General features: G+C 42.9%; 1 protein-coding gene across 1 annotated transcript in view; it reads right to left on the minus strand.

The window, feature by feature from the left end:
* SOS2 (SOS Ras/Rho guanine nucleotide exchange factor 2) overlaps positions 1–23,073 on the minus strand; it is a 49,155-nt gene that overhangs the window by 9,136 nt on the left and 16,946 nt on the right. Inside the window, exons 5-14 of the mRNA XM_084208806.1 lie at positions 22,363–22,566; positions 20,371–20,514; positions 15,158–15,268; positions 13,970–14,068; positions 10,709–10,836; positions 8,582–9,237; positions 7,058–7,139; positions 5,950–6,072; positions 3,514–3,617; positions 1,952–2,171 (exon numbers count right to left, since the gene is read on the minus strand). Of these exons, the coding sequence (XP_084064932.1) occupies positions 1,952–2,171; positions 3,514–3,617; positions 5,950–6,072; positions 7,058–7,139; positions 8,582–9,237; positions 10,709–10,836; positions 13,970–14,068; positions 15,158–15,268; positions 20,371–20,514; positions 22,363–22,566 (1,871 nt within the window). The remainder of the gene's footprint in view (positions 1–1,951; positions 2,172–3,513; positions 3,618–5,949; positions 6,073–7,057; positions 7,140–8,581; positions 9,238–10,708; positions 10,837–13,969; positions 14,069–15,157; positions 15,269–20,370; positions 20,515–22,362; positions 22,567–23,073) is intronic.

Below are 23,073 nucleotides of genomic sequence, written 5' to 3' on the forward strand. Positions count from 1 at the left end.
GTTCTTCTTCACCTTCTTCATGAGTTTAAGTACTATTGTATAATTAGATAGAAAAATCCACGTTGCAAAACACAAATAATTAGTTATTAAGTTAAAAGTAAAAACAATTTCTCATTTCTTAATTAAAGAGCTTACCATTAAAAAACCTTGTAGAAAGAGCTAAACAAAGGCATTTTGTAACTTATTAGTGAAGTACTGTAAAACTCAGGACTTATAACACTTATAATATAAGTAAAAAATAATAAACACTTAAGTCCAAACACAAAAAATACCACCTCAAGCACGTTTAAGCCCAACCCTAACACCAAAAAAAAAAAAAAAACAAAAAAAAACCAAAAAAAACAAACAAACAAAAACATGTCTTAGGTTTCTTAGGTTGGAAATGGGGGTGTGTATTCTGTTCCTATCTGATGGGGCAGCTCTCTGCTGTTCATGGGGCAGTTTTTCCTTTATCTCTCCCCCACAGCCCATCCTCCCTGCAGCAGATCTCTGCTGTCCATGGCCACTGAGTGTCCCTGCAGGGCTGATCCAATTCCACCATCCCATGGGGAGATGCTGCGCCCAGGGCAGGAGCCAAGCATTCCTACCTGGATCCAATCTGCCCTGGAACAGCACAGCAGCCTCTGCCCCCTGCATTCCCAGAGGAGCAGCTTTCTCCTGCCCTGCATTCCCAGAGGGAGAGCAGGCCCATCTCCAGCAGCCCTGCAGCTGCAGAGGAAAACTCCCCCCTTGTGCAGGATCCTGCTGCAGCAGAGCCACAGCTGGCACTGCAGGAGGGCTGAGCCCCATGGGATGGGACTGTGCCACCATGGGATGGGACTGTGCCACCCTGGGATGGGACTGTGCCACCACCATGGGATGGGACTGTGCCACCCCTGGGATGGGACTGTGCCACCCCCATGGGATGGGGCTGTGCCACCTCTGGGATGGGGCTGTGCCACCACCATGGGATGGGACTGTGCCACCCCTGGGATGGGACTGTGCCACCCCTGGGATGGGACTGTGCCACCACCATGGGATGGGACTGTGCCACCACCATGGGATGGGACTGTGCCACCCCTGGGATGGGACTGTGCCACCCCTGGGATGGGACTGTGCCACCCCTCGGATGGGACTGTGCCACCACCCTGGGATGGGACTGTGCCACCCCTGGGATGGGACTGTGCCACCCCTGGGATGGGACTGTGCCACCACCCTGGGATGGGACTGTGCCACCCCTGGGATGGGACTGTGCCACCCCTGGGATGGGACTGTGCCACCACCCTGACACACAGGGGGCCAGGGCATGCTCTGACTCTGGCAGTGGTGTTTTGTATTATTATTATTTTTTAAAATTTCCTTCCCTAGTAAATAACTCTTATTCCTATTCCCATATATTTGTCTGAGAGCCCCTTAATTTCAAAATGACAACAATTTAGAGGGAGGGTATGGCATTCACATTCTCTCAAAAATTCTTTTGCCCAGGATTTTTCTCCTGGGAAGCTGAGAAGCCTCAGAGATAAAGGAAAACAATTCTTATCTCATTTGATTCTCCTGTGTTTTGCTTGTCTGCAATGTGTTTGGAGATTGTTCACCCACAGGTGATTGTTCCATTGCATTCTGCTGTGAGTTGTTTTCACTCATTGCCCAATCAGGGCCAAGCTGTGTTGGGACTCTGGAGAGAGTCAGGAGTTTTCATTATTATCTTTTTAGCCTTCTGTAAGTATCCTTTCTGTATTCTTTAGCACAGTTTAGTGCAGTATTCTTTAATATAATATAGATCATAAAATAATAAATGAGCCTTCTGAGAACCGGGAGTCAGGTTCATCATTCCTTCCTTCATCGGGGCACCCCATAAACACAGTAGGAAAGATTTTCCATTTTCCATTTCAGGGGAGCCTCCTGCCCTCCTCAGCAGCCCCCAGTGTTTCCAGACCCAGAGAGAAGAGCAGCAGAGAGCAGAGGGCCCTGCCTGTACAGGTCGGACTCGAGCAGGGTGAGCTGCCGCGCGATCTCGATGGGGTGCAGCGTCATCAGCTCCAGCGCCTCGCCGTGCCCCACGCGCCACAGGTGCCACTCCAGCGGCGGCGGGGGGCTCTCGAAGGTGATGTTGTGGCTGACCCCATCTGCCTGGGCTTTCTTCCTCTTGATGATTTTGGCAATGGACTCCACCCACTTCTTCATGGATTTTCCTGTAGAAGAGAAATTATTAAAAAAAAAAAATCCCCCATACATGGGTTTTTCAATGCTGTTGTAAGTTTGGCTTTAAACTGACAGAGAGGAGGGTTAAACTACAAATCCAAGAGGGGAAAAGTGCATTGATCTTGTTATAAGTGTTGGATTTTAATAAATTCATGTTCTTTCATAAATGTCAATGTTATAGAGCAATCTCTGGGGAGGGAATATTTGAGTTTTTAAATAAATACATTTGGGAAGTGGAGCTCAGGCAGGAGGGACTTTGGACAAAGGATGGAGGGACAGGACAGGGGGAAATGGATTCAAACAGTAGGAGGACAGGGTTAGATGGGATATTGGGAATTCCAGGCTGGGAGAGTAGGGAGGCCCTGGCACAGGGTGCCCAGAGCAGCTGTGGCTGCCCCTGGATCCCTGGCAGTGCCCAAGGCCAGGCTGGACAGGGCTTGGAGCAGCCTGGAATAGAGCGAGGTGTCCCTGCCATGGCAGGGGTGGGACTGCATGGGCTTTAATCTCCCTTCAACCCAAACCATTCTGAGAACTTCTAATTTTAAAGGACTTTTGGTAATTTAGTGAAACCAATTCCCCCAAAATTTGAATGTACACTCAGAATTCTGCATTTCTGCACGTAAATGAATCAGCTTTGTATTTCTCTATTTTTTTCCTTATGGGTTTTTGCACCTATATCAGCTGACAAATAAACACATGTCAAGCCTGTTCTATTTAACCACATCCTCTGACAGTTTTGGTGTGGAAAAAAGTGACCCTGTGTCCAGGGTTTTTAATTGTCTCAGAATTGTGTTGCCCAGTGTAAGACCTGGCACTCTGAAAATGAAAACCTGGAATTGCCAGGATAAGGATTAAACATGCCAACACTGCTGCCATCCACAGAGCCTGCCAAAAAAAATCTACTTCATAAAGAAGAGATACCAAATGGGCCCAATATCCTCTTCTGAAAGAATAACGATTTTCAGTTGGAACTTTATATAAATGGGAAAAATCAGGATGAAAACGTTCAGTAAGCAAAAGAGAAGGAATTCTCTATGGAGAAGGGGAAGGTGACTGCCTGAATTACACAGTCAGGCAAGGATGATCACACTGTCCAGAAGGAAATATATTTAAAGTATTATTATCATCCTAATGCTTGAAATCATTTTTAGGAGCTGTTTAGGCTCCAGGCCAAAGCTTCCTCATGTAAAGGGAAGCCTCATAAACAGCTCAATTAAAGGCATTAAAATTACTCATGTGTGTAAAGGTATTCTCAGGCCCAAAATCCACCAGGATCAGACTGGGAAGTTGTACCAAAAGGTGGGAAGGGAACAGGACCCCCCCTTACTGCACCTCTGACACTGGAAATGAAGGTCTCCAGCCTCTCCAGCAGCTCCAGATCCCTCTCAAAATCATAAAAATGGTGCTCGACCCAGTGCCGGAACACATTCAGTATTCTGAGGAAAGAGGAAAGAATATTAAGTTTATTTTGAAGGACTTCCATGACTGATCCCATAAAAATGAATCACAATCCTACAGAAGTCAAGTTACAGATTCATGTACTTGGTGACTCTCAAAATACACATGGACAAAGGAACAGAGCAAAGACTATTCATGCTAAAACTATTCTTTAAAACCTAATTTATAGGTTTTAAAGAATAGTTTTAGCATAAATATAGCTTGGTGCTATTTTAAAATCTAATATAAAAAATGCCAGTGTTGAGATGGTTTCAGAAGAGGAAGAGACTTAGCAAAATCAGACAAAATTGGGATTTCTTATTTTCCTTGTAATTTCCTTTTTTTCCTTGTGTGTTTTTTTTTTAATGAAAAAGCTAATTAGGATCTCCCACTTGTTAAGAGGCAAATTTGTCATTCTTTCTTTCCTACACACCAATTTCATCTTCAAAGTTGTTGTTACTGCCCTGCTCACAGAATTTCTAATGACCCAAGAGGCCTGATTAGGTCCAGTACATCCTTTAAGGATAACACTGAATTTCCTCTTGATTTTTCTTTACTCTTTCTTACAGAAATTACTAATAAATCAGTCTCTAAAAGTGAACTCCAGCTGCTTTTCAGCCTTCTGCACTCAGGATAAATCAGAATAAAAAACTGGTTTTTCTCCTCTTCAGGTAAACAAGCTGAGCTCACACCTTCAACACTTTGATTTATCCAGGTGCAATTTATCACCTGAGCAAAAATCAGCCCTACATTGAGGACAAATGAAGGACACATGGAAAATTCCTTAACTCTCTTCTTCCCATGTGCAAGGTAAAAAATAAGGTTTATCCCATAAAAGAATTTCTGCCCCAACAGATCATTCTGGCTGGAAATCAATGCCACATTCCAAGAGGCAAAGTTTTGATCCAAGTTTCATGTAACAGGATCTTATCTAACCCATCTCTGCCCTTGAGATCCTGTGCTGAAAACTCTGGGAAAGCCAGAGAGTGCCTGGATCTGCTGACTGCACTTCCAGCCCAGCTCCTCCTTCCCATCCCCTCACATTTGTGTCCAAGCCCTTTCATGCCTGGGCACTGCATTTTGTACAAGATGGAGAGTGCAGGGAAGCAGGGAGGGAAGGGATAAACACCTTCAATTGTCCACCTTTTCCCCAAACTGCAGAGTCTGAAGCAGAGGTCAATGCTTCTAACCACACTGGAATGCACAAAGTGCTGAGTTTATCCACCAACAGCTCAAAGTCACTCGTTTGTAGCTGTAAGAAAGCTTCAAGCTACTGGAAATACACAGTAAGGATCATAAATAGCTCCCAGAAAACAGCAAAACCAGGGAAAGCAGGAGTTGAGAGGCAGCTCTCCCAGGAACTGATAACTGTGGAGACTTCTGGTGCTGCTGAACCCCCAGGAGCTGATAAAGTGGGAACACCAAGGGCCTGATAAGCTGCCCAAGGCCAGCAGCACGCAGGAGGACCAAGGTTATGGTGAGGTTGTGTGACTTGGATCACGTTCAAGAAGGTGGTGGCAGCTCTGTGTCAAGGAAAACTACAGGCTTACCCACAGATTTATCTTTAAAATATTTTATATATATATGCACACAGGTTTCTGAGTGACTTTCTGAACACCTTGGAGGTGCTGGCATGTCACTGTGACCCTTTGAGTCAACTGCTGTTGTTTCAACAGGAATGTGTGGTAGCAGAGTAACTGAGGGTTCTCTGTGTGTGTCATTAATAATTACTATTAGTAAAATTAATGTCTCATTAACAGGAACATCTTGATGTTACTCACCAGTGTAATGACTAAAAGTTGCTCAAGCAAACACTGCTTGTGATCTGTGTCTCCTCCTGTCTCGATCCCCAATCGGGGCAACAATTACTCTCATTCATACTAGAAATGCTTAATTGTTCCCCAAATTAGCTTGGTCAGCAAGACCTTGAAGATTCCCTGCAGCCCACTGCAATGTGCAGCACAGACAAGAGTCTCCCTGTCTGTGAGCAACCACATCCACAGGGCTGGGAAAGGGAGTGAAACACCAGCAGGGCTGGAAAACTGGGAACAGAGGAATTATCTTCCCAGGGGCTGGGAACAAGGAATGCTTTGAGAGCGTGGCCAGCCCCGCTCTGAGCTCCACATCCCTCAGCCACAGGCGCCGTGGGTGGGGATCCCAGCTGGGCCAGCTCCAGCTCCGGCAGCCGCTGGGAAAATCAGGACACGATTTGGGATATGGTGCTGGCAGACGTGGCTGAAGTCTCCAGCAGAGATTAGAGTCTGCAGGAGCTCTGGCAGTCAGGGCAGGCCAGGCTGGCAGTGCCAGGGCAGGGCAGGGGCACACACACACCTCAGCTGCACGGGCTGCACGTATTCCTTGCGGAAGCGCTTCAGGTCGGCGCTGATGGGCTGCTCCCCCTTCTCGATGGCCAGCCTGTCTGCCTCCGTGGGCTCGGGCTCGGGGATCTCAAACCTGGGGGAAAGCACCACACAGGGATGGCAAGCAGGGCAGAACACAATCCCCCTGTGCACAAGCTGCAGTTTAGAGAAATGTTATTTATATAAACTCAGCGTGGGGAGAAGCAGGTGCTTCTCTGCCACCCGGTTTGCCTGGAATTCCCTCCTCCCCAGCTCCACACCCCGCTAATTCTCTGCTGCTCTGCTCATCACACCATGTCTAGACTGGGATAGAAGGTTTTTAAGGACCTGCTGGCATGATTAAGGGAAGATTAGATGAGAGCTTAAGAGCAGCTTTACCACACTGCATTAAAATGCTGTTTACCTTAATTCTGTGCCTTCAAACAAACTGCCTGGAACGTTTCTGTCCTAATTTCCATTGTGCACTCAGCTCTCTCATGAGCAAACTCAGCAGTTCACAACATCACCACCCACAGCCCAGGCACACCAGGTGCTCCAGCTCATACCTCATCCAGGCATCTCATTTAAACTGGGAAAAGGAAGCTGGTACTGCAAACCTGGATTGTTGTTTTAAAGTTCCTGCTTTATAAAGTTCACTAGAACACTGAAATTTGACACTGGGATCCTGAACAGGAAAGGAGCACTTGGAATCTGATTTTTGTGGGTCCCTTCCAACTCGGGATGTTCTGTGATTCCAAATATACAAAACTCATCAGGAACAGGTGTGACAGGACAAGGGGAAAGGCTTCAATCTGACAGAGACGAGGCTTAGATGGGCTTTGAGGAAGAAATTCCTGGCTGTGAGGGTGGGGAGGCCCTGGCATAGAATTCCCAGAGAAACTGTGACTGCTCCAGCCCTGGAAGCACCCAAGGCCAGGCTGGACAGGGCTTGGAGCAGCCTGGGATAGTGGAAGATGTCCCTGCCCAGGGCAGGGGGTGGCACTGGATGGGTTTTAAGGTCCTTTCTCAAACCATTCTGGGATTTTATTCTATGATTCCAAACCTTTTCCATGCCTTCAGAAAGGAGGATCACTGCTCACCTTTCTATCAGCAGACTCAGCAGCTCCTGGGGCTTGCAAAAGGAGCGGTAGGTGGTCAGGAAAGTCCGGACAAAATTAGGATCTGTCAGGATTGAGTAAGAAAATGACAGCAGTGGGTTTTTATCCAGTTGCAAAAGATCAGAAATAAAATACAAAGAAAAAGTTTAATCTGCAGAGAAGACACTGAGGTTGTAAGGCAAACACTGTATTTGAAAAAGACCAGAAATGACAGGGCTTGGGAAATTCTCACTCAGTTCTTCGGTGCATTTCCCTGAAAAATACTGAACTGCACATCCAATATTCTCTTAAAACCTCTGTCTCAGCCTCCTTTGGGAAATGACTTTCCCTGACCAGCTGAGCTATTGGGGAAATTTAACAAAAATTTCATGTCAGTCCCAACAGCACCAGCTTCCCCTTGCACCCCAAAAATGAAACCAAACATTTTCGTCAGCATCAGCCCTTCATGGAACTCCTTCAGCTTTCACTGCTGGGCCTTTCACACACTGAGAGGCTGAAAAATGCTGATGGTGACTGGCATCCCCTTCAACCCAGATACTTCACAGGGTGGCAGCTGAATGTAATAAATATAAAACATACAGCAAAATATAAAATAAATATAAAAATAAAATAAAAATAACCTTCAACTCAGATACTTCACAGGGTGGCAGGCTGAATGTAATAAACATTAACAATACAGTAAATAAAAAAAAAAAAAAATTAAAAAAAATAACCTTCAACTCAGATACTTCACAGAGTGGCAGGCTGAATGTAATAAATATAAAAAATACAGCAAAATAAAAAATAAAAAAGAAAATAAAAATTAAAAAAAAATAACCTTCAACTCAGATACTTCACAGAGTGGTGGGCTGAATGTAATAAATATAAAAAATACAGCAAAATAAGAAATAAAATAAATAATAAAATAAAAATTTAAAAATAAATTAAAAAAAATATAACCTTCAGCTCAGATACTTCACAGAGCGGTAGGCTGAATGTAATAAATATAAAAAATACAGCAAAATAAAAAATAAAATAAAAATGAAAAAATAAAATTAATATAATAAATATACCCTCCAACCCAGATACTTCACAGGGTGGCAGGCTGAATGTAATAAATATAAAAAATACAGTAAATATAATAAATATACCCTCCAACCCAGATACTTCACAGGGTGGCAGGCTGAATGTAATAAATATAAAAAATACAGCTAAATAAAAAATAACATAAGAAAATAAAAATTAAAAATTACATAAAAATTAAATAAATATAATAAATATAACCTTCAACTCTTTTCCTCCTTCACAGAGCCTCAGCCTGTAACAGCTCCATTGCTTTGGCCATGAGGAGACATGGAAACATATTTTTGTGGGTTTTTTGGGGATGAAAGGTTTGCATACCCAGAGTTTTCTTCCAGCTTTGCCTGCAAAGCCAGGTGATTTAGTCACTTATTTTCACTCCCTGCAGATCTTACGTTTCATTACAAGCAGAATGATAAAAGGATTCCAACCCCAAGCTCAGGATACCTGCATACATATGGTAGGTCAGCCTCTCGATCAGCTTCACCACCGTGCCCCCTTTGATGATGGGAATCCCGTTCCTGCTCTGCAAGTTGTCCTCAAACACGATGTTCTCCTCGGAGTCCTCCACCACGAAGCGATAGACGCTGGGGCTGGGCAGCCTCAGGGGCTGCTCGTTCTCCTCCTGCAGCAGCACCGAGTCCAGCATCCTGTCCAGGGTGCTGCGGTACTGCAGCGAGATCAGCGCCGCCATCCACGTGCTCTTCTCCTCGGCCGACCTGGCGGCGAACAGGACGCTGCTGTCGTCCTTGGACACCAGCTCGAAGGCGTGCCTGTACTCCGCCGTGTCCTCCTTGTCCACCACCTGCATCTTCCTCATGACGATCTTCTCCTTGAGCCTGTACTCGGCGCTGCTGTAGCCGGGCAGGCGCGACTGCCCGTGGTTGGTTTTGCAGCTGATCAGCAAACCGTCGAAGAGGAAGATGTGGCGCTCGTGTTTGGCCCCGATTTTGGTCAGCCCTCCTTCCATGATGAACTCGTTGCAGCACTGCCCGATGTCTTTGCCTTCCCAGCCGTCGATGTTTTTCTGGATTTCGTTCATTTTCTTGATGGCCAAGTGTTTGCTTCTGATCTGCCGGTGATAGAAGCGACAGACCGGCTCCCTGCCAGGAGGAACAGAAATGTCACAGTGGGCACGTTCCAGATGTGCCATCCCAAAAGAATAAAATAATCAAGGGAATTCATTGTTTAAATCATGATTTTTTTGCCCTCGAAATTCCCTAATCAAGTTCTAAATAAGCCACATGCACTACTTTGGGTGGGCAGGACTAGAATTTTGTCCCTTCTGTTAGAAGTAGAGGAGTTTCTTCTGTTCATGGGGCAGTTTTTCCTTTCTCTCCCCCACAGCCCATCCTCCCTGCAGCAGATCTCTGCTGTCCATGGCCACTGAGTGTCCCTGCAGGGCTGATCCAATTCCACCATCCCATGGGGAGATGCTGTGCCCAGGGCAGGAGCCAAGCATTCCTACCTGGATCCAATCTGCCCTGGAACAGCACAGCAGCCTCTGCCCCCTGCATTCCCAGAGGAGCAGCTTTCTCCTGCCCTGCATTCCCAGAGGAATTCCAGGCCCATCTCCAGCAGCCCTGCAGCTGCAGAGGAAAACTCCACCCTTGTGCAGGATCCTGCTGCAGCAGAGCCACAGCTGGCACTGCAGGAGGGCTGAGCCCCATGGGATGGGACTGTGCCACCCCTGGGATGGGACTGTGCCACCATGGGATGGGACTGTGCCACCCCTGGGATGGGACTGTGCCACCATGGGATGGGACTGTGCCACCCCTGGGATGGGACTGTGCCACCACCTGGGATGGGACTGTGCTACCCTGGGATGGGACTGTGCCACCACCATGGGATGGGACTGTGCCACCCCCTGGGACTGTGCCACCCTGGGATGGGACTGTGCCACCCCTGGGATGGGACTGTGCCACCCCCTGGGATGGGATTGTGCCACCATGGGATGGGACTGTGCCACCCTGGGATGGGACTGTGCCACCATGGGATGGGACTGTGCCACCACCGTGGGATGGGACTGAGCCACCCCTGGGATGGGACTGTGCCACCACCCTGGGGTTTGACTGTGCCACCACCATGGGATGGGGCTGTGCCACCCCTGGGATGGGACTGTGCCACCACCCTGGGAGGGGACTGTGCCACCACCCTGACACACAGGGGGTCTGTCAGGTCTTATTCTGACTATGTCACTGTTGTTTTGTATTACTGCATTTTTAAATTTTATTTTTATTTTCTTCTCTAATAAAAACCTGTTATTCCTACTCCCACATCTTTACCTGAAAACCCCTTAATTTCAGAATTATAATTCAGAGAGGAGGAGTTTACATTTTCCATTTCAGCAGAGACTCCTGCCCTCCTTAACAGACCCCCATCTACTCAAACCAAGACAAACATTCACATAATTCTTACAAGCGGGCAAGGTTTTGCCTGCTGCTCCATCTAACAAAGAAACCTGGCAAGAACACATGCCTTGAGAAGGAAATACAGAGATTTTCCAGCAGGAAAAGGGGATTGCTGTCCCTCCCTGCCAGCTGTGGGCAGGCAGGGAGGCTCTGTGGTGCTCACCCAGGGCGGCGGCGCGGGGAGTGCTTGCTGTAGATGCGCTCCATGCTGCACTGCAGGTTCAGCAGGGCAGTGATGGCCTGCTTCAGGCACTCCCTGTCCTCTTCGTCCTCACTGCACTCCTGCAATTGCTGGCACACAACAAACATTGGTTTTCTTTCAGATCTGCCTCATTTCCAGCAGGGTAAGAAGACTGAAGGAAGCACTCGGTGAAATTTTGGTGATTTCAAGTCAGTGACTTTTTACAGAGCCCCAACCAAAAGTAGATGTGCATGAAATTACAAATATTTGTCACAGCTTCAGGAAAAATCAGGGGATATTCATCACATTTAGAAGCCTTTACCCTTTAATTTACCCACCCTTTACCCTTTAATGCTAATTGTCAGGTATTATTTTGCCTGTTATCTCATCAACAATATCCTGTTTCAAACTGGTTTAATTCAAGAGTTTTAAGGTTTGAAATAGCCAAGGGTTCAGAGCTGGTTTATGGAACTCTATCTTCCTTCCATGAGTCCATCTCAACAACCCAAAGACAAGAAGGAGCAACTCTCTTTGCTTCTTATCATCCTGAATTCTGCCACCTTCAGCAAACTCAAGAATTTTGCACAGAGCAAAGAGTAAAAGTCTGAAATTCAAGATTTGCTACCACAGAAAAATATAAAAATAGTGAGAACAAATGTATTGCCTTTGTATAAAGGCTAAATCCATCTCAGCAGAAACTTCCTGAATTAGGGAATTCCACAGATTTTCATTTAATCTCCATCCACCTGGTAGCAACATGCTTTGAGCAAAACCTGAAAGTTCCTCTTTTTGGTTAAGGTGGTACCTAAAAAACTTTAAAAATATGGAAAAAATAGAAGACATTTCTTTTTAACCCTTTTCACATCCAAGATAATTCGAACTGCCCATGGCAGGGCCTGCAATGAGATGGGTTTTGAGATCCCTTCCAACACAAACCAGCCTGGGATTCTGTGAATTTTTTTAAAGGAAAATCCAAGCTAATAAATTGGTGAGCAAAACTCTGACAACTTGCCATGCAGTTTGGGATAAACTCTGTTTTATCTCCAGACTTGAAGAGAAATCCTCCTTACACTCACTGGCATGGCACAATCCTTCTTTTCCTTTCCTCACTACATTCCCTCAGCTGGGATCCCTCAGTTTATTCTAAAACTAATTTAGAGAACAGGATTATGGCAACAGAGAAGCAGTACCACCAGTTTCTAATGTTATATATTGTATTAATATAACATATAATGTTATGTAAGTAATATAACATATAATACAATAATATATTATTGTAATAATATATTAGAATTGTTGAATAAATATATTTTTTTATCCCCAAAACCACTCTGCTTTCTAAAAATCCCTGCTGTAAATTCAAGATTTTTCAAAGTACAACATAAAATCCAAATTTGAAACCTGTAACTAATGGGAACACAACAAAATACTCTGGATTGACCATTTCTCCAGGGTGATATTGCAGATTTTTGTCCTGTGCTCACAAGGTTGTGAGACAGCCAAGTGTCAGATTCTACTCAGAAATCTCCTGCACTGAGGATAAGGGTCAAATTTAAATGTTTTCACTGCTAAATGATCATCTTTCATGCTGTATGATCCTTTAAAATAAATAAAAACACAACAAAATTATTTTGCCAGGCTCTACAGGGCACCTGTGGCAATGTTTCCCTACAAAGGGGAAAACCACAATATATTTTACACTTGTAAAACCAGCTCCAGGTTCAGAATCCCCCAGAGCTGTGGGAGCAGGTGATTTCATCCTTAAATTTCATCCTTAAATTTCATCCTGATGCACTTTCCCAGCTCTGAGACATTAATCAGTCTGACCTTCAGCACCAGGCAGGTCCCTGCCCCAGTTCTGGCTTTTCAACCTGGAAGATTTTCAGAATTTCCAGAGAATTATCCCACACAGGTGAGGATCATGGAAAGGGAAGTTCATTATTTTGAAATTTCTTCTGATAAAGAAATTTCTCCTGCTATCCAATTTAAACCTCCCCTGGCAGAGCTTGACCCTCCTGTCCCCCACCCTCCTGTCAGGAAATTGTAGAAAATTAAGATTTTTTTGGGTTTTTTGAAGTTTTTTGAACTGTTTTCTGAACTGACTATCCCTAGAAATGCTTAATAGTTGAAAATGCACTGAAATCCCACATATTTGGGTGTATTGAAAGCTGTCCCAGCCCATGGCAGGGGTTGGAACCAGGTGATTTTTAAGGTCCCTTCCAAACCAAACCATTCTGAAATTTCAACTTTTCTGCAAAATATTGGCAACCCATTCACTGGGGATAGGTCAAAATAAATCATCCCTTGTTTTTACTTATTTAAATCAGGATATGCAAAAAATCACAGCAGACATGAGGAAAACAAGAGTAAAATGAAGTAGAAATTAAAAAAAATAAATTAAAAAAAAGGAGCTTGTGCTAAATATTGATGACAGAGCTGGTATTAACACAACTCCTAGAAATATTTAGGTTGGATTATAGAAAAATTCTGCTTTCTTCCTTCATACAAGTAAATCCTCTAAAACACAAAGGAAATCCCTGTAACTCACCTGCACAGCATCAGATTTTACACTGAGAAGCTCAGAGAGTCATTTCTGGTGCTATTTCAAATGTCAGCTATAGCCACAGGCTGTTTTAGCCACTGAAGTGAAGTTCATCCCTGTTAGTTAATAATTCATTTCCCCTTAAAGCATTACCAAACTTCCCCCCACCATGGGGCAAACAGAACCTTTTTGACATTATCCTCAGCTAATTCCAGCTAGGACTCAGGACAAATGGTTGAATATTAAGAATGGATTATTCTGAAATAATAAAAATAAACAGAGCTGCAGCTGGAGTGTGACCTGAGACTGAGAATTCTGACAGAATCCTGCTTAGCTGAATGGATAAAAAATTCAGAACTCATAGAAGAAAGAAATTAGATTTGTGTATTCAATTTTTAGATTTTTACAATTTTAATTAAAATTTAAATGAAATTAAAATTTAATTAAATTAAAATTTCAATTATATTAGAACTCAAGTGCAATAAGGATTTGTTTAATAAAATGTCATTTAAATGTTCATCTGAGAGCAACAGATGCTTTTAAAGATTTTTTAAGTATGTTTGTACTTTTCAGAAACCAAGTAACAGTGTCAAATAATTTTAATTTTCTGAGGAAGTAAAACATAATCAGCTATTTAAAAGCTCAGATTTTCTACATGAATAATTCTTTTCAGTCAGAAATGAGAGTGTGGCTCCATTTACCTGCAGCAACTCAAAGTAGTGCAGGCAGTGATAGACTGGGATCAGCATGAGGCGAGGCAGGACATACTGGACAGCCTCCTTAAATCCTTCAGCTGTGGACTGGAAAGGAAAAAAACCAGGATTATTTACACTGAAATATTCAGAATATGCCTTGTGCTCTCACTATGTCCAATATCCCACAGAAATATGGAGGCCTCATTGGGAACTGAAGAAATCAGTATCACTCTCAGAAACTGAGAATCACAGGTTTATCACTTAAAAAATGAGAAATATTTTCCAGTCCCAGTAGTTACTAAGGCAGTAATTCAGGGTGTAAGATGAGGAGAGGTTTTTCCAGCCAGTGGTGAAATTCCTGCCACCTTCCATCTGAGGAGAAACTGAATTACCTCAGGGACAGAAAGGAGGCCAGATTCACCACCTGACTTAAATATCAATTGAATCTGGAATAAAAGAATTCAATTCCAGCTTTGAGCTTTAGATTTAGGGGGGCAGGAGGCAAAGAGCCTTCCTTAAGGAATATTGCAGAGAGAGATGATCCAGCTCAGCAAGGAGCTGCAGAGGAAACACTCCCTGAAGGAAGGGCTCAGAGGGATCCCCTCCTGCAGAGATGTCCCAGTACCACTGAACTGGACTTAACTGGGAGCACCAGTGCCCCATCACTTGTTCAGCAGCTTCTCTAAGGGCATTTCTGAACACCAAGCCAGCCTGAGCAGCATTTTTAATTAATAAATCTGCTAAAGAGGCTGAAAGAAGCAATAAACCAATAAAAAAATCACAGATTATTCTGCTGGCCAGCAGTGACTAAGGAATTACTGCAGAATTATTCCAGAAAAGAACCAGTCACAGCCTCAGGGCTGAAAGAGGCCTGGATATGCACAGGAGAAAATGAAGATATGGTGTTTGTGTGCCTGTGGTGGGCTATAAAAGGTAAAATAAAAGTGGCAGTGTGAGAATTCACCCTCTGCTCTCATACAGGATGTGAGGAGGAAAAAGCCTGCAAAACAGCCATGGATGGGTCAGAGCTGTGCCCTGCTTTTCCAGCAAGAGGCAAAGTCAAAATATCCCACACTGAAGGTAGGGAAGGACCTTGAGGGTTCCTCCCTTAGCAGAAGCAAAGAATTACTGCCAGAATTCCAACCTTTGAATGATGAGCATTAAAGCCATTCAGCATCTCTCATTTGCACTCACCTGGAAGTGGAGAGCCACAGCAGGTTTGGCCATTAAGTTGTTAAAATGCTCATGAAATTGTGGAGAGAGAATATCCTGGGACAAGGTTTCATATGGATCGAAGGCTTGCTCCTAAATAAAACCAGAATAACACACAGGAGTGAAGGATCCAAGCTATTTCTGTGCCAGCTGCTATAATAATTTCCTTCAATAAGCTGATGGAACTTTTCAAGAAAATATTGATTTTACAAAACAAATATTGAATAAACCACAATCTTATTTCACTTCCTGCTTTTAAATGCCCAAAATTTTCTTGGAATTCCTCAACCTCCCCATCTTTATGGCCAACATAGTTTGTTGTACTGAAGCAGTAGGAACCAAGAGAAGTTTTTGCTTTTCACCCCATTCCATAAGGAATGGCAATTTTACCTCCCCTCTGGCCATAAAGATGAACAATGTGGAAACTTGGGACACTTTTCCAGGGAAAATATCTCAATTGGGAGAGAAAAACCAGTCCCAGGGGAAAGCCCTCAAGTGCCATTGAGGGTTTAGATGCAAAAATTATGGTTTTGTTTGGAGCATGCAGCTGTGATTCCACAGGGATGGGAGGGAAACCTGGAGGCACAGAGATCCCAAAGGATCAGTCCTGATTGCAGGAATCCCTTCTGCCTGCACAGGGATCATTTCTGGCTGCAGGAATCCCACAGGAATCACTTCTGCCTGTACAGGGATAATTTCTGGCTGCAGGAATCCCACAGGAATCACTTCTGGCTGCACAGGGATCATTTCTGGCTGCACAGGGATCATTTCTGGCTGCACAGGGATCCCTACAGGAATCATTCCTGGTTGTACAGGGATCATTTCTGGTTGTACAGGGATCCCTACAGGAATCATTTCTGGCTGTAGGAATTCCTACAGCAAGCATTTCTGGTTGCAAGAATCATCTCTGGCTGCACAGGAATCCCACAGCAATAATTTCTGGCTGCACAGGAATTATTTCTGCCTGTACAGGAATAATTTCTGGTTGCAGGAATCATTTCTGGCTGCAGGAATCCCTGCAGGAATCATTTCTGGCTGTAGGAATCATTTCTGGTTGTAGGAATCCCTGCAGGAATCATTTCTGGCTGCAGGAATCATTTCTGGCTGCAGGAATCATTTCTGGCTGCAGGAATCATTTCTGGTTGTAGGAATCCCTGCAGGAATCATTTCTGGCTGTAGGGATCATTTCTGGCTGCAGGAATCCCTGCAGGAATAATTTCTGGCTGCAGGAATCATTTCTGGCTCCCAGCTGGGCTGTGCCAGGGCCTGTCAGGCTGATCCCAGTCCCTGCAGGGACTGATTCACTCCTGAGTCACTGCTGGGCTCAGCACATCCCTCTTTTCACCCCAGTGCTTGCCAGGCTGCTGGATTTGGGAATGCCAACCCCACAAAAGACTTGTTTGGACATTGGTGAAGTCTCAAGTCACAGAGGAATCCACAGTGCAAACCCACTGCAGGAGCCAGGCCAGCATTTCCTGACTCTGTGCTGTCTTCTGGAATGATTTTATATTTTTACTGCATTTACCAGTGGTTCCAGTTTCTTCCACTTAGACTTCAGTCAGTGTTTTATGTTTTGGGTTTGGTTTATGAACATGAGGTTAAAATGAACTGCAATAGGGATCCTCCTAAAGAGATGAATTATTTAAAAAGGGTTTTATGCTTGCACTGCTGCAAAAGTGACTGAACCATGGAATTCTGGGATGTTGAAAGGGATGGCTTTTGGCTGAAGGAGGGCAGGGTTAGGTGGGAAATTGGGAATTCTTCCCTGGGAGGGTGGGGAGGGGCTGGGGTGGAATTGCCAGAGCAGCTGTGGCTGCCCCTGGATCCCTGGCAGTGCCCCAGGCCAGGCTGGATGGGTTTAGAGCAGCCTGGGGCAGTGGAGGTGTCCCTGCCATGGCAGGGGTGGCACTGGGGAGGATTTGAGGTCCCTTCCAGCCCAAACCATTCTGGGATTCTATGGAAGCATCACCCTGATGTCCCTGTAAATGATCACAGTGCAGGATGTGGCCCTGGACTGGGGTTTGCCCATTTCACCCCCTGGCTGTGTGCTCTGCTTCCCACCTTTGTTCCTCTGTGGATACTTAAAACTCCTCTTGTGGAAACACAAACACCAGAAAATAAATTTACAACCTACTGACAACCCCCCTGTTTTATCAGCTGCCCTGTGAAGATCCCTTCAGAAACCCTCTGCCCTGTTCTCAACCATCCATCTCCCACTTTTGGGTGTTTCTGAATTTCCTCCACAGCAGCAAAAAATATTTTATTTTCCCCATACACAAAATCAATGTTTTATTTCCCCCACACTTCCTTATCTCAAACCCACGACAATATTTATGTTTTTAAACCTTCCAGGGAGCTGATGCAGAAAAAAACAGACAAAGCAGGAAGATTCCAGCTTGCAAGTGTTGTTTGGTTTTAATTATCCTTCCCAAGAACTTGAAGGACCTTTTTAATGGCAACACTAAATGAACAATGCTGGCAGGGAGATAAGCAGAGCAAATAAACACTTCACTTTGCTATCTCCCTGGAATGATTCCTTCTGCAAACACTGACACAAAGATGATCTCACCCCGGGAGATGATCAAATCAACAGCTCCCTTATTAAGCAGGTCTTGCCCCATATTAACTGAATTCATAAATTCAAATGTATTACCTTCATAAAAAGCTTGGAAAAATAATCTAGACTTCATTTCCTCTTCAAGTTTTTCAGTGAATGAAAAATCAGATGAGATTTTCACTCATTGAAAAGGATTTGTTTCCATTCAAGCACTGGATGACTCAGAGCAGCTTTTGCAATAAAATCAGATTTTTTTTTTCCAGGATAATGCTGCACTATTTCAAATTAAAGGGTTTTTTTTTTAATAGTTTCAATATCATAACTGCTTTAATCCATTGATCAAACACTTCTCCTTATCATTATAAAGCAATTATGCTTCAATAACTGCTAAGACTTGGTCAACTGGACTTTCCTACATGAGTGGTTTATTGAAGCCATGCCAAGAAAACTTTATCTTTATGGTCTTTTCCTCAGTGAGTGGCACCTGTGCCCAAAAATCACTATTTTTTACAGCCACAAAAATGTAATTATTCTCTATGTGCTGCTGGGGTGTTCATGCAATCCTCAGATCTTAAAAATGGAAGATATATAAATGTAAAATTAAAATTTAATATAATGAAAAGTTTAATTAATAGAAATATTAAAAATATATAAAAGATATTGAAATTATATATAAATATAAATTAAAAGTTTGATTTTTAAAATAAACACCATAATTTTAAGATAAAACCAAAAATTTGCCATTCACCACGTGGTTCACCTGATACATTCTCTGTCAGCTCAGAACAATTAATTTCCTCTCTAATTGGTGTTTATATGATTGCTCTCACATTTTAGAGCCAAAAACTGGGATTAATACACATCCCAAAGAAAAGCAGGTTCCATTTCATTCATATCCAAGGACAGCAAAACCTCCATCCCTACCTTGGTCATCTGCTCCAGGAGCTTTCCTCACAGAAAATTCAAATTGTGTGGTTTATTCTGAGCTGAACTGTCCTCCTGCCTCTCAGATGCTGCTTTTCCCCTGTGAATTCCAGAGCCATTCTGCACCTATTTTCAGGAATTCTGACTAAACTGAGTTCTAGCCCTCCTCAGCTTTGTGACTCCTTTCTGTATTTCAGAACAGAACTATTTAAGAATAATACTAAATAAAATATATTTAAAATATAGTAAATGTATGATGTAGTAACATATTCTTAATTAATAATTAAGAATGGTGATAGCAATAATTAATTAAAATAGTAATATGTTATATGAAATAGATCACATTATAAATATAATGTAATGTAATGTAATGTAATGTAATGTAATGTAATGTAATGTAATGTAATGTAATGTAATGTAATGTAATGTAATGTAATGTAATATAATATAATATAATACTATATTACATTATATATTATGTTATATTATTATATAATATATTATATAATATATATACATGTTATATTATGTTATATATTGTGTTATATATTATTACGTTATATTACATATTATATTACATATTATATTACATTATATTACATTATATTACATATTATATTATATTATATTATATTATATTATATTATATTATATTATATTATATTATATTATATTATATTATAGTATAGTATATTATAGTATATTATAGTATATTATAGTATATTATAGTATATTACTGTATTATATTATAGTATATTACTGTATTATATTATAGTATATTATATTAGATTATAATAGATTATATTATAATATATTAAAATAAAATAATACTTAAGAATATTTACTAGAATAATTTTAATATGGAGTATTTGAGAATTTAAAAAAATTTCCTTCAGTATTTCAGTGCCCATTCAAAACAAACTAAGAAAATAATGAATAACCTTGCAGGAGGAGCCACAGCCCATCCCAGCGCAGTTTTTCCTTATTCCTGCTTTTTCATACCCACTTTAGAGCTCAGTGGGAATCAACAGCACTTTTGCTACAATTCTGAGCCATAAATTGCTGCTCTGATACTTCATTCCTTCCTGGAGCCCCTGGAGATATTTCCCATTCCAGAGGGGAATTTGGGCATGGTTTTGCTGGGGAGACATTTAGGGAAGTGATGCAAAGTTCCCAAAGTGAACTGAACAAAGACTGTTCTAGAGGTGGTAAACTGACTGAAATTTTGGGGTTTGTTTCTTTCCATTGCCAGTGGGAAAGAAAAGGTTGTGGAGGGAGAAGTGTTCTGAAGGTTTTATTATATATTATATATATAATATATAATATATATTATATATTATACTATATTATAATATATAAAATATATAATATATTATAATATATTATAATATATCATAATATATTATAATATATTATTAATCTTATTATATATTATTATTATTACTCTTTTTTTTTACTGTTATTGTTAATAAAGTTTTTCTTTATACCCTGTTAAGGTTTTGAGCTTTCCCCTCTCCTAATCCTCCCTCCCAGCAGGAAATGGCTGCTGAGGATTGGCCAGCACTGAACCCTCCTCACTCCTTGCTGCATTGGCTGGGAAATCTCAAAACTGGCCAAATCTCAAATTGATGAATCAAAACCACTACACCCAATTGGAGTGATTTAATAAAAACATTTTAAAAAAACCCTAAACCAACCAAATGAAAGACCAAACCTCTGCCAGGTCCTCAAAGCAGCTGCCAGCCAGAGGGTGAGGGCTGCTTTCATCTGTCATTTCCACAGTGTCCTCAATCAGTCCCAGAAGCTTCACTGTCAGCTCGTGGATGTCTGAAATGTTGCTGAATATCACATCAATGTCCTGCAAACACAAAACAGGCCTGAGTCCTGGCTGGGATGATTTACTTGGAGCATGTAAATATTGGAGTGGGTTTTGTCTGAACCACAAGGTAAATGGAGAAGTGTTGAGTCTTAAGTTCTTTTTTGCCAAGGTTGGGATTGAATGTGCTAGATGGAATTTCTTCTTGGATTCAGATGTTTAGTGGTTCCTATCTCTGTTACAATCTCACAAACCCTGAGTTCTGCAGCACTCCACTCTAACAAATTAAAAATGGAGCCCCATCTCTCTCTCTACAAGGCCTTTTAAGGATAAACTGTCCAATTAAGAAATGACACCTCAATTATTTTCACTTTTAACCCAATAACCAACAACCATGGCTACAATGGGGACTTTTTTATCCAATTACACAAAAACACCCCAACCCATGGAGAAGGAGGTGAAGAAGAAGGAGCAGCCTTCACCCTGAAACCTTCATCTTGTTTTATATCTATTTCTATATTCTAAACCCCAAACTCTGAGTTTCCAACCCTGTGATATCACACACTTCTATCCAAACCCCACACCCACAATCCCAGTTCTGTCATTCCATTCTGGAAGCTTCTCCAGGGCCTCAGGTCAGTGCAGTGTTCTCTGGGGGGTCAGAGCCTGTCAGCACAGAAAGGCTGAAATTCTCAGCAATTCTCAGGGTTCCAACTGAGAGGAGCCAACAGAAAGCAAGGAAAAGTGAAGCTCCGTGGTCTTCCCAGCCCTCCAGGCTTCCCTGAGCACATCCAGCCTTGCCCAGTTTCCAGAGCATCCTTCCCAGGAGCTGCTGTGCTGCCAGGACAGGCTGGGACCTGGACAGGCACTCCTGGCCCTCCCTGCTCCCTCTGCTCCCTCCTGTCCCCCAGAACACAGCAGGAAGGAGCTGATTTACAGGAGGAATTTACAGCAGCTCCAAGCTCAGATCCTCCAAACCACAGGGGCAGCTAAAGCAGCTCCTGGGCTGGGAATGGAGCAGGACTTGGCAGCTTCCTTCCCAAATTAAATTGCAGATCTTCAATTCCCCACACTCAGTGAGGGAGCCCCAGAAATTTCTCTGCCCCAACCTCCCACTGACCTCCAGGCAGTGCCCAGACCATGGGAACCCTCTTGGGGGAACATGAAATCCTGAAATTTCCCATTCCCATTCCCAAAAGAATATTCCTCAGCTCCCAAACACGGCTCCCTTCTGCTCCCATCGTCTTCACTGGAATTCTACCCCCACACCTGCACAATTCCATCAGCTCCTAAGGACTTTCACACCCAGCTGGGATGGGAATGGCTCCTGCTGCCTCTTTTGAACCTGCTGGTGCCACCTACAAATCCCAGTTCAGGATCTGCTGGTCTGTCCCCTTCTCCCTGCCCACAGGAAGGATCCACCAATCCCTCCTTTCTCCTCCTGAGAACAGAATTTGCCACAAGGACAATTTCAATCAAATATTTCAATCATTTCTCAAACAGAGGTTCCGTTCACAGTCAGAGAATCCACAGCCAAGGGCTGTTTTAACTGGAATTTCTACAGATAAGGGGTAGCCTGTAAATGTCAGTTCAAGCATTCACTGCACATGCAGATAGATGACTTAATTTTTGTCTTTAGCAAAAGTGCAACTATTACCTAAATGACCAAAATAATCTAGCTGCTGCTGGATCTGACAGGGAATTGTGTCCATTAAGCTCCACTGCCATTAATGGCAATTCCCCCACTGGATTTCACACACAGCCAACTCTCATTATTCACTGACACACAATAAATCAAATTTGATTTCACCTCCAACACAGTTAATGCAAAATGGGTAAGTTCTGGCTGCTAATGGAGCAATTAGCATTGCTGATCAATAAAGGACTCACGTGAGGTGTGAAGAGTCTCCTGTTGGACAGAAAAGCTTCCCGAAATACTTTGATGATCAGGTTGAGCTCCCTCAGGTATTGCCTTTCTTCTGCAATCTCATTTCTCACCAGGTCGTAGTAGTTGAGCTCCCCAGAAGAAGAGGGCTCATCCTCACACAGAGAAACCAACCCAATCTCATCCTGATCAAACATATCCATCAAAACCTGCCAGAGAAATCCAGAGAATTACACCCAGCCAGGCCTTCACACGTGGCTCCAGCTCAGCTATTTCAATGTGTTCAGAGAAATCCTTGGAGTTTTTAATACAATCCTTGCTGTGTTCACTTTCACAAGGGAGTAATATTTCAACTTTGGCAGCAGGAGGCTGCAGCAGTTGCCAAAGCCATTTTCCCCCTTGGAAGTGAGCACGACCTAGAAAACAAGTTACAATTCATGCAGAATCAACTTGGAAAACAAGGAATCTTGCATAAGCCTTGGACAAAACCTCCTGCTGAAGATAAAACCGAACAAAAATGTTTCTCATTTTAATGGGCATGGAAACTAAAGGTCTTTTCTGTGTTAGGAAGGAGAGCTGCCACGACAAAGTGACATCAGGAGGGTGTGACAGCAGAGAAATGAAGGACAATATAATTTTCTGGCCTTACACTGCTTCTAAAGGCTCCTGCTGTTCCAAAATTTATGCAGGCTCAACTTAAATTTCTGCTGTGACAG

The sequence above is a fragment of the Fringilla coelebs genome, assembly GCF_963513975.1.
Source record: "Fringilla coelebs genome assembly, chromosome: 6".
NCBI lineage: Eukaryota > Metazoa > Chordata > Aves > Passeriformes > Fringillidae > Fringilla > Fringilla coelebs.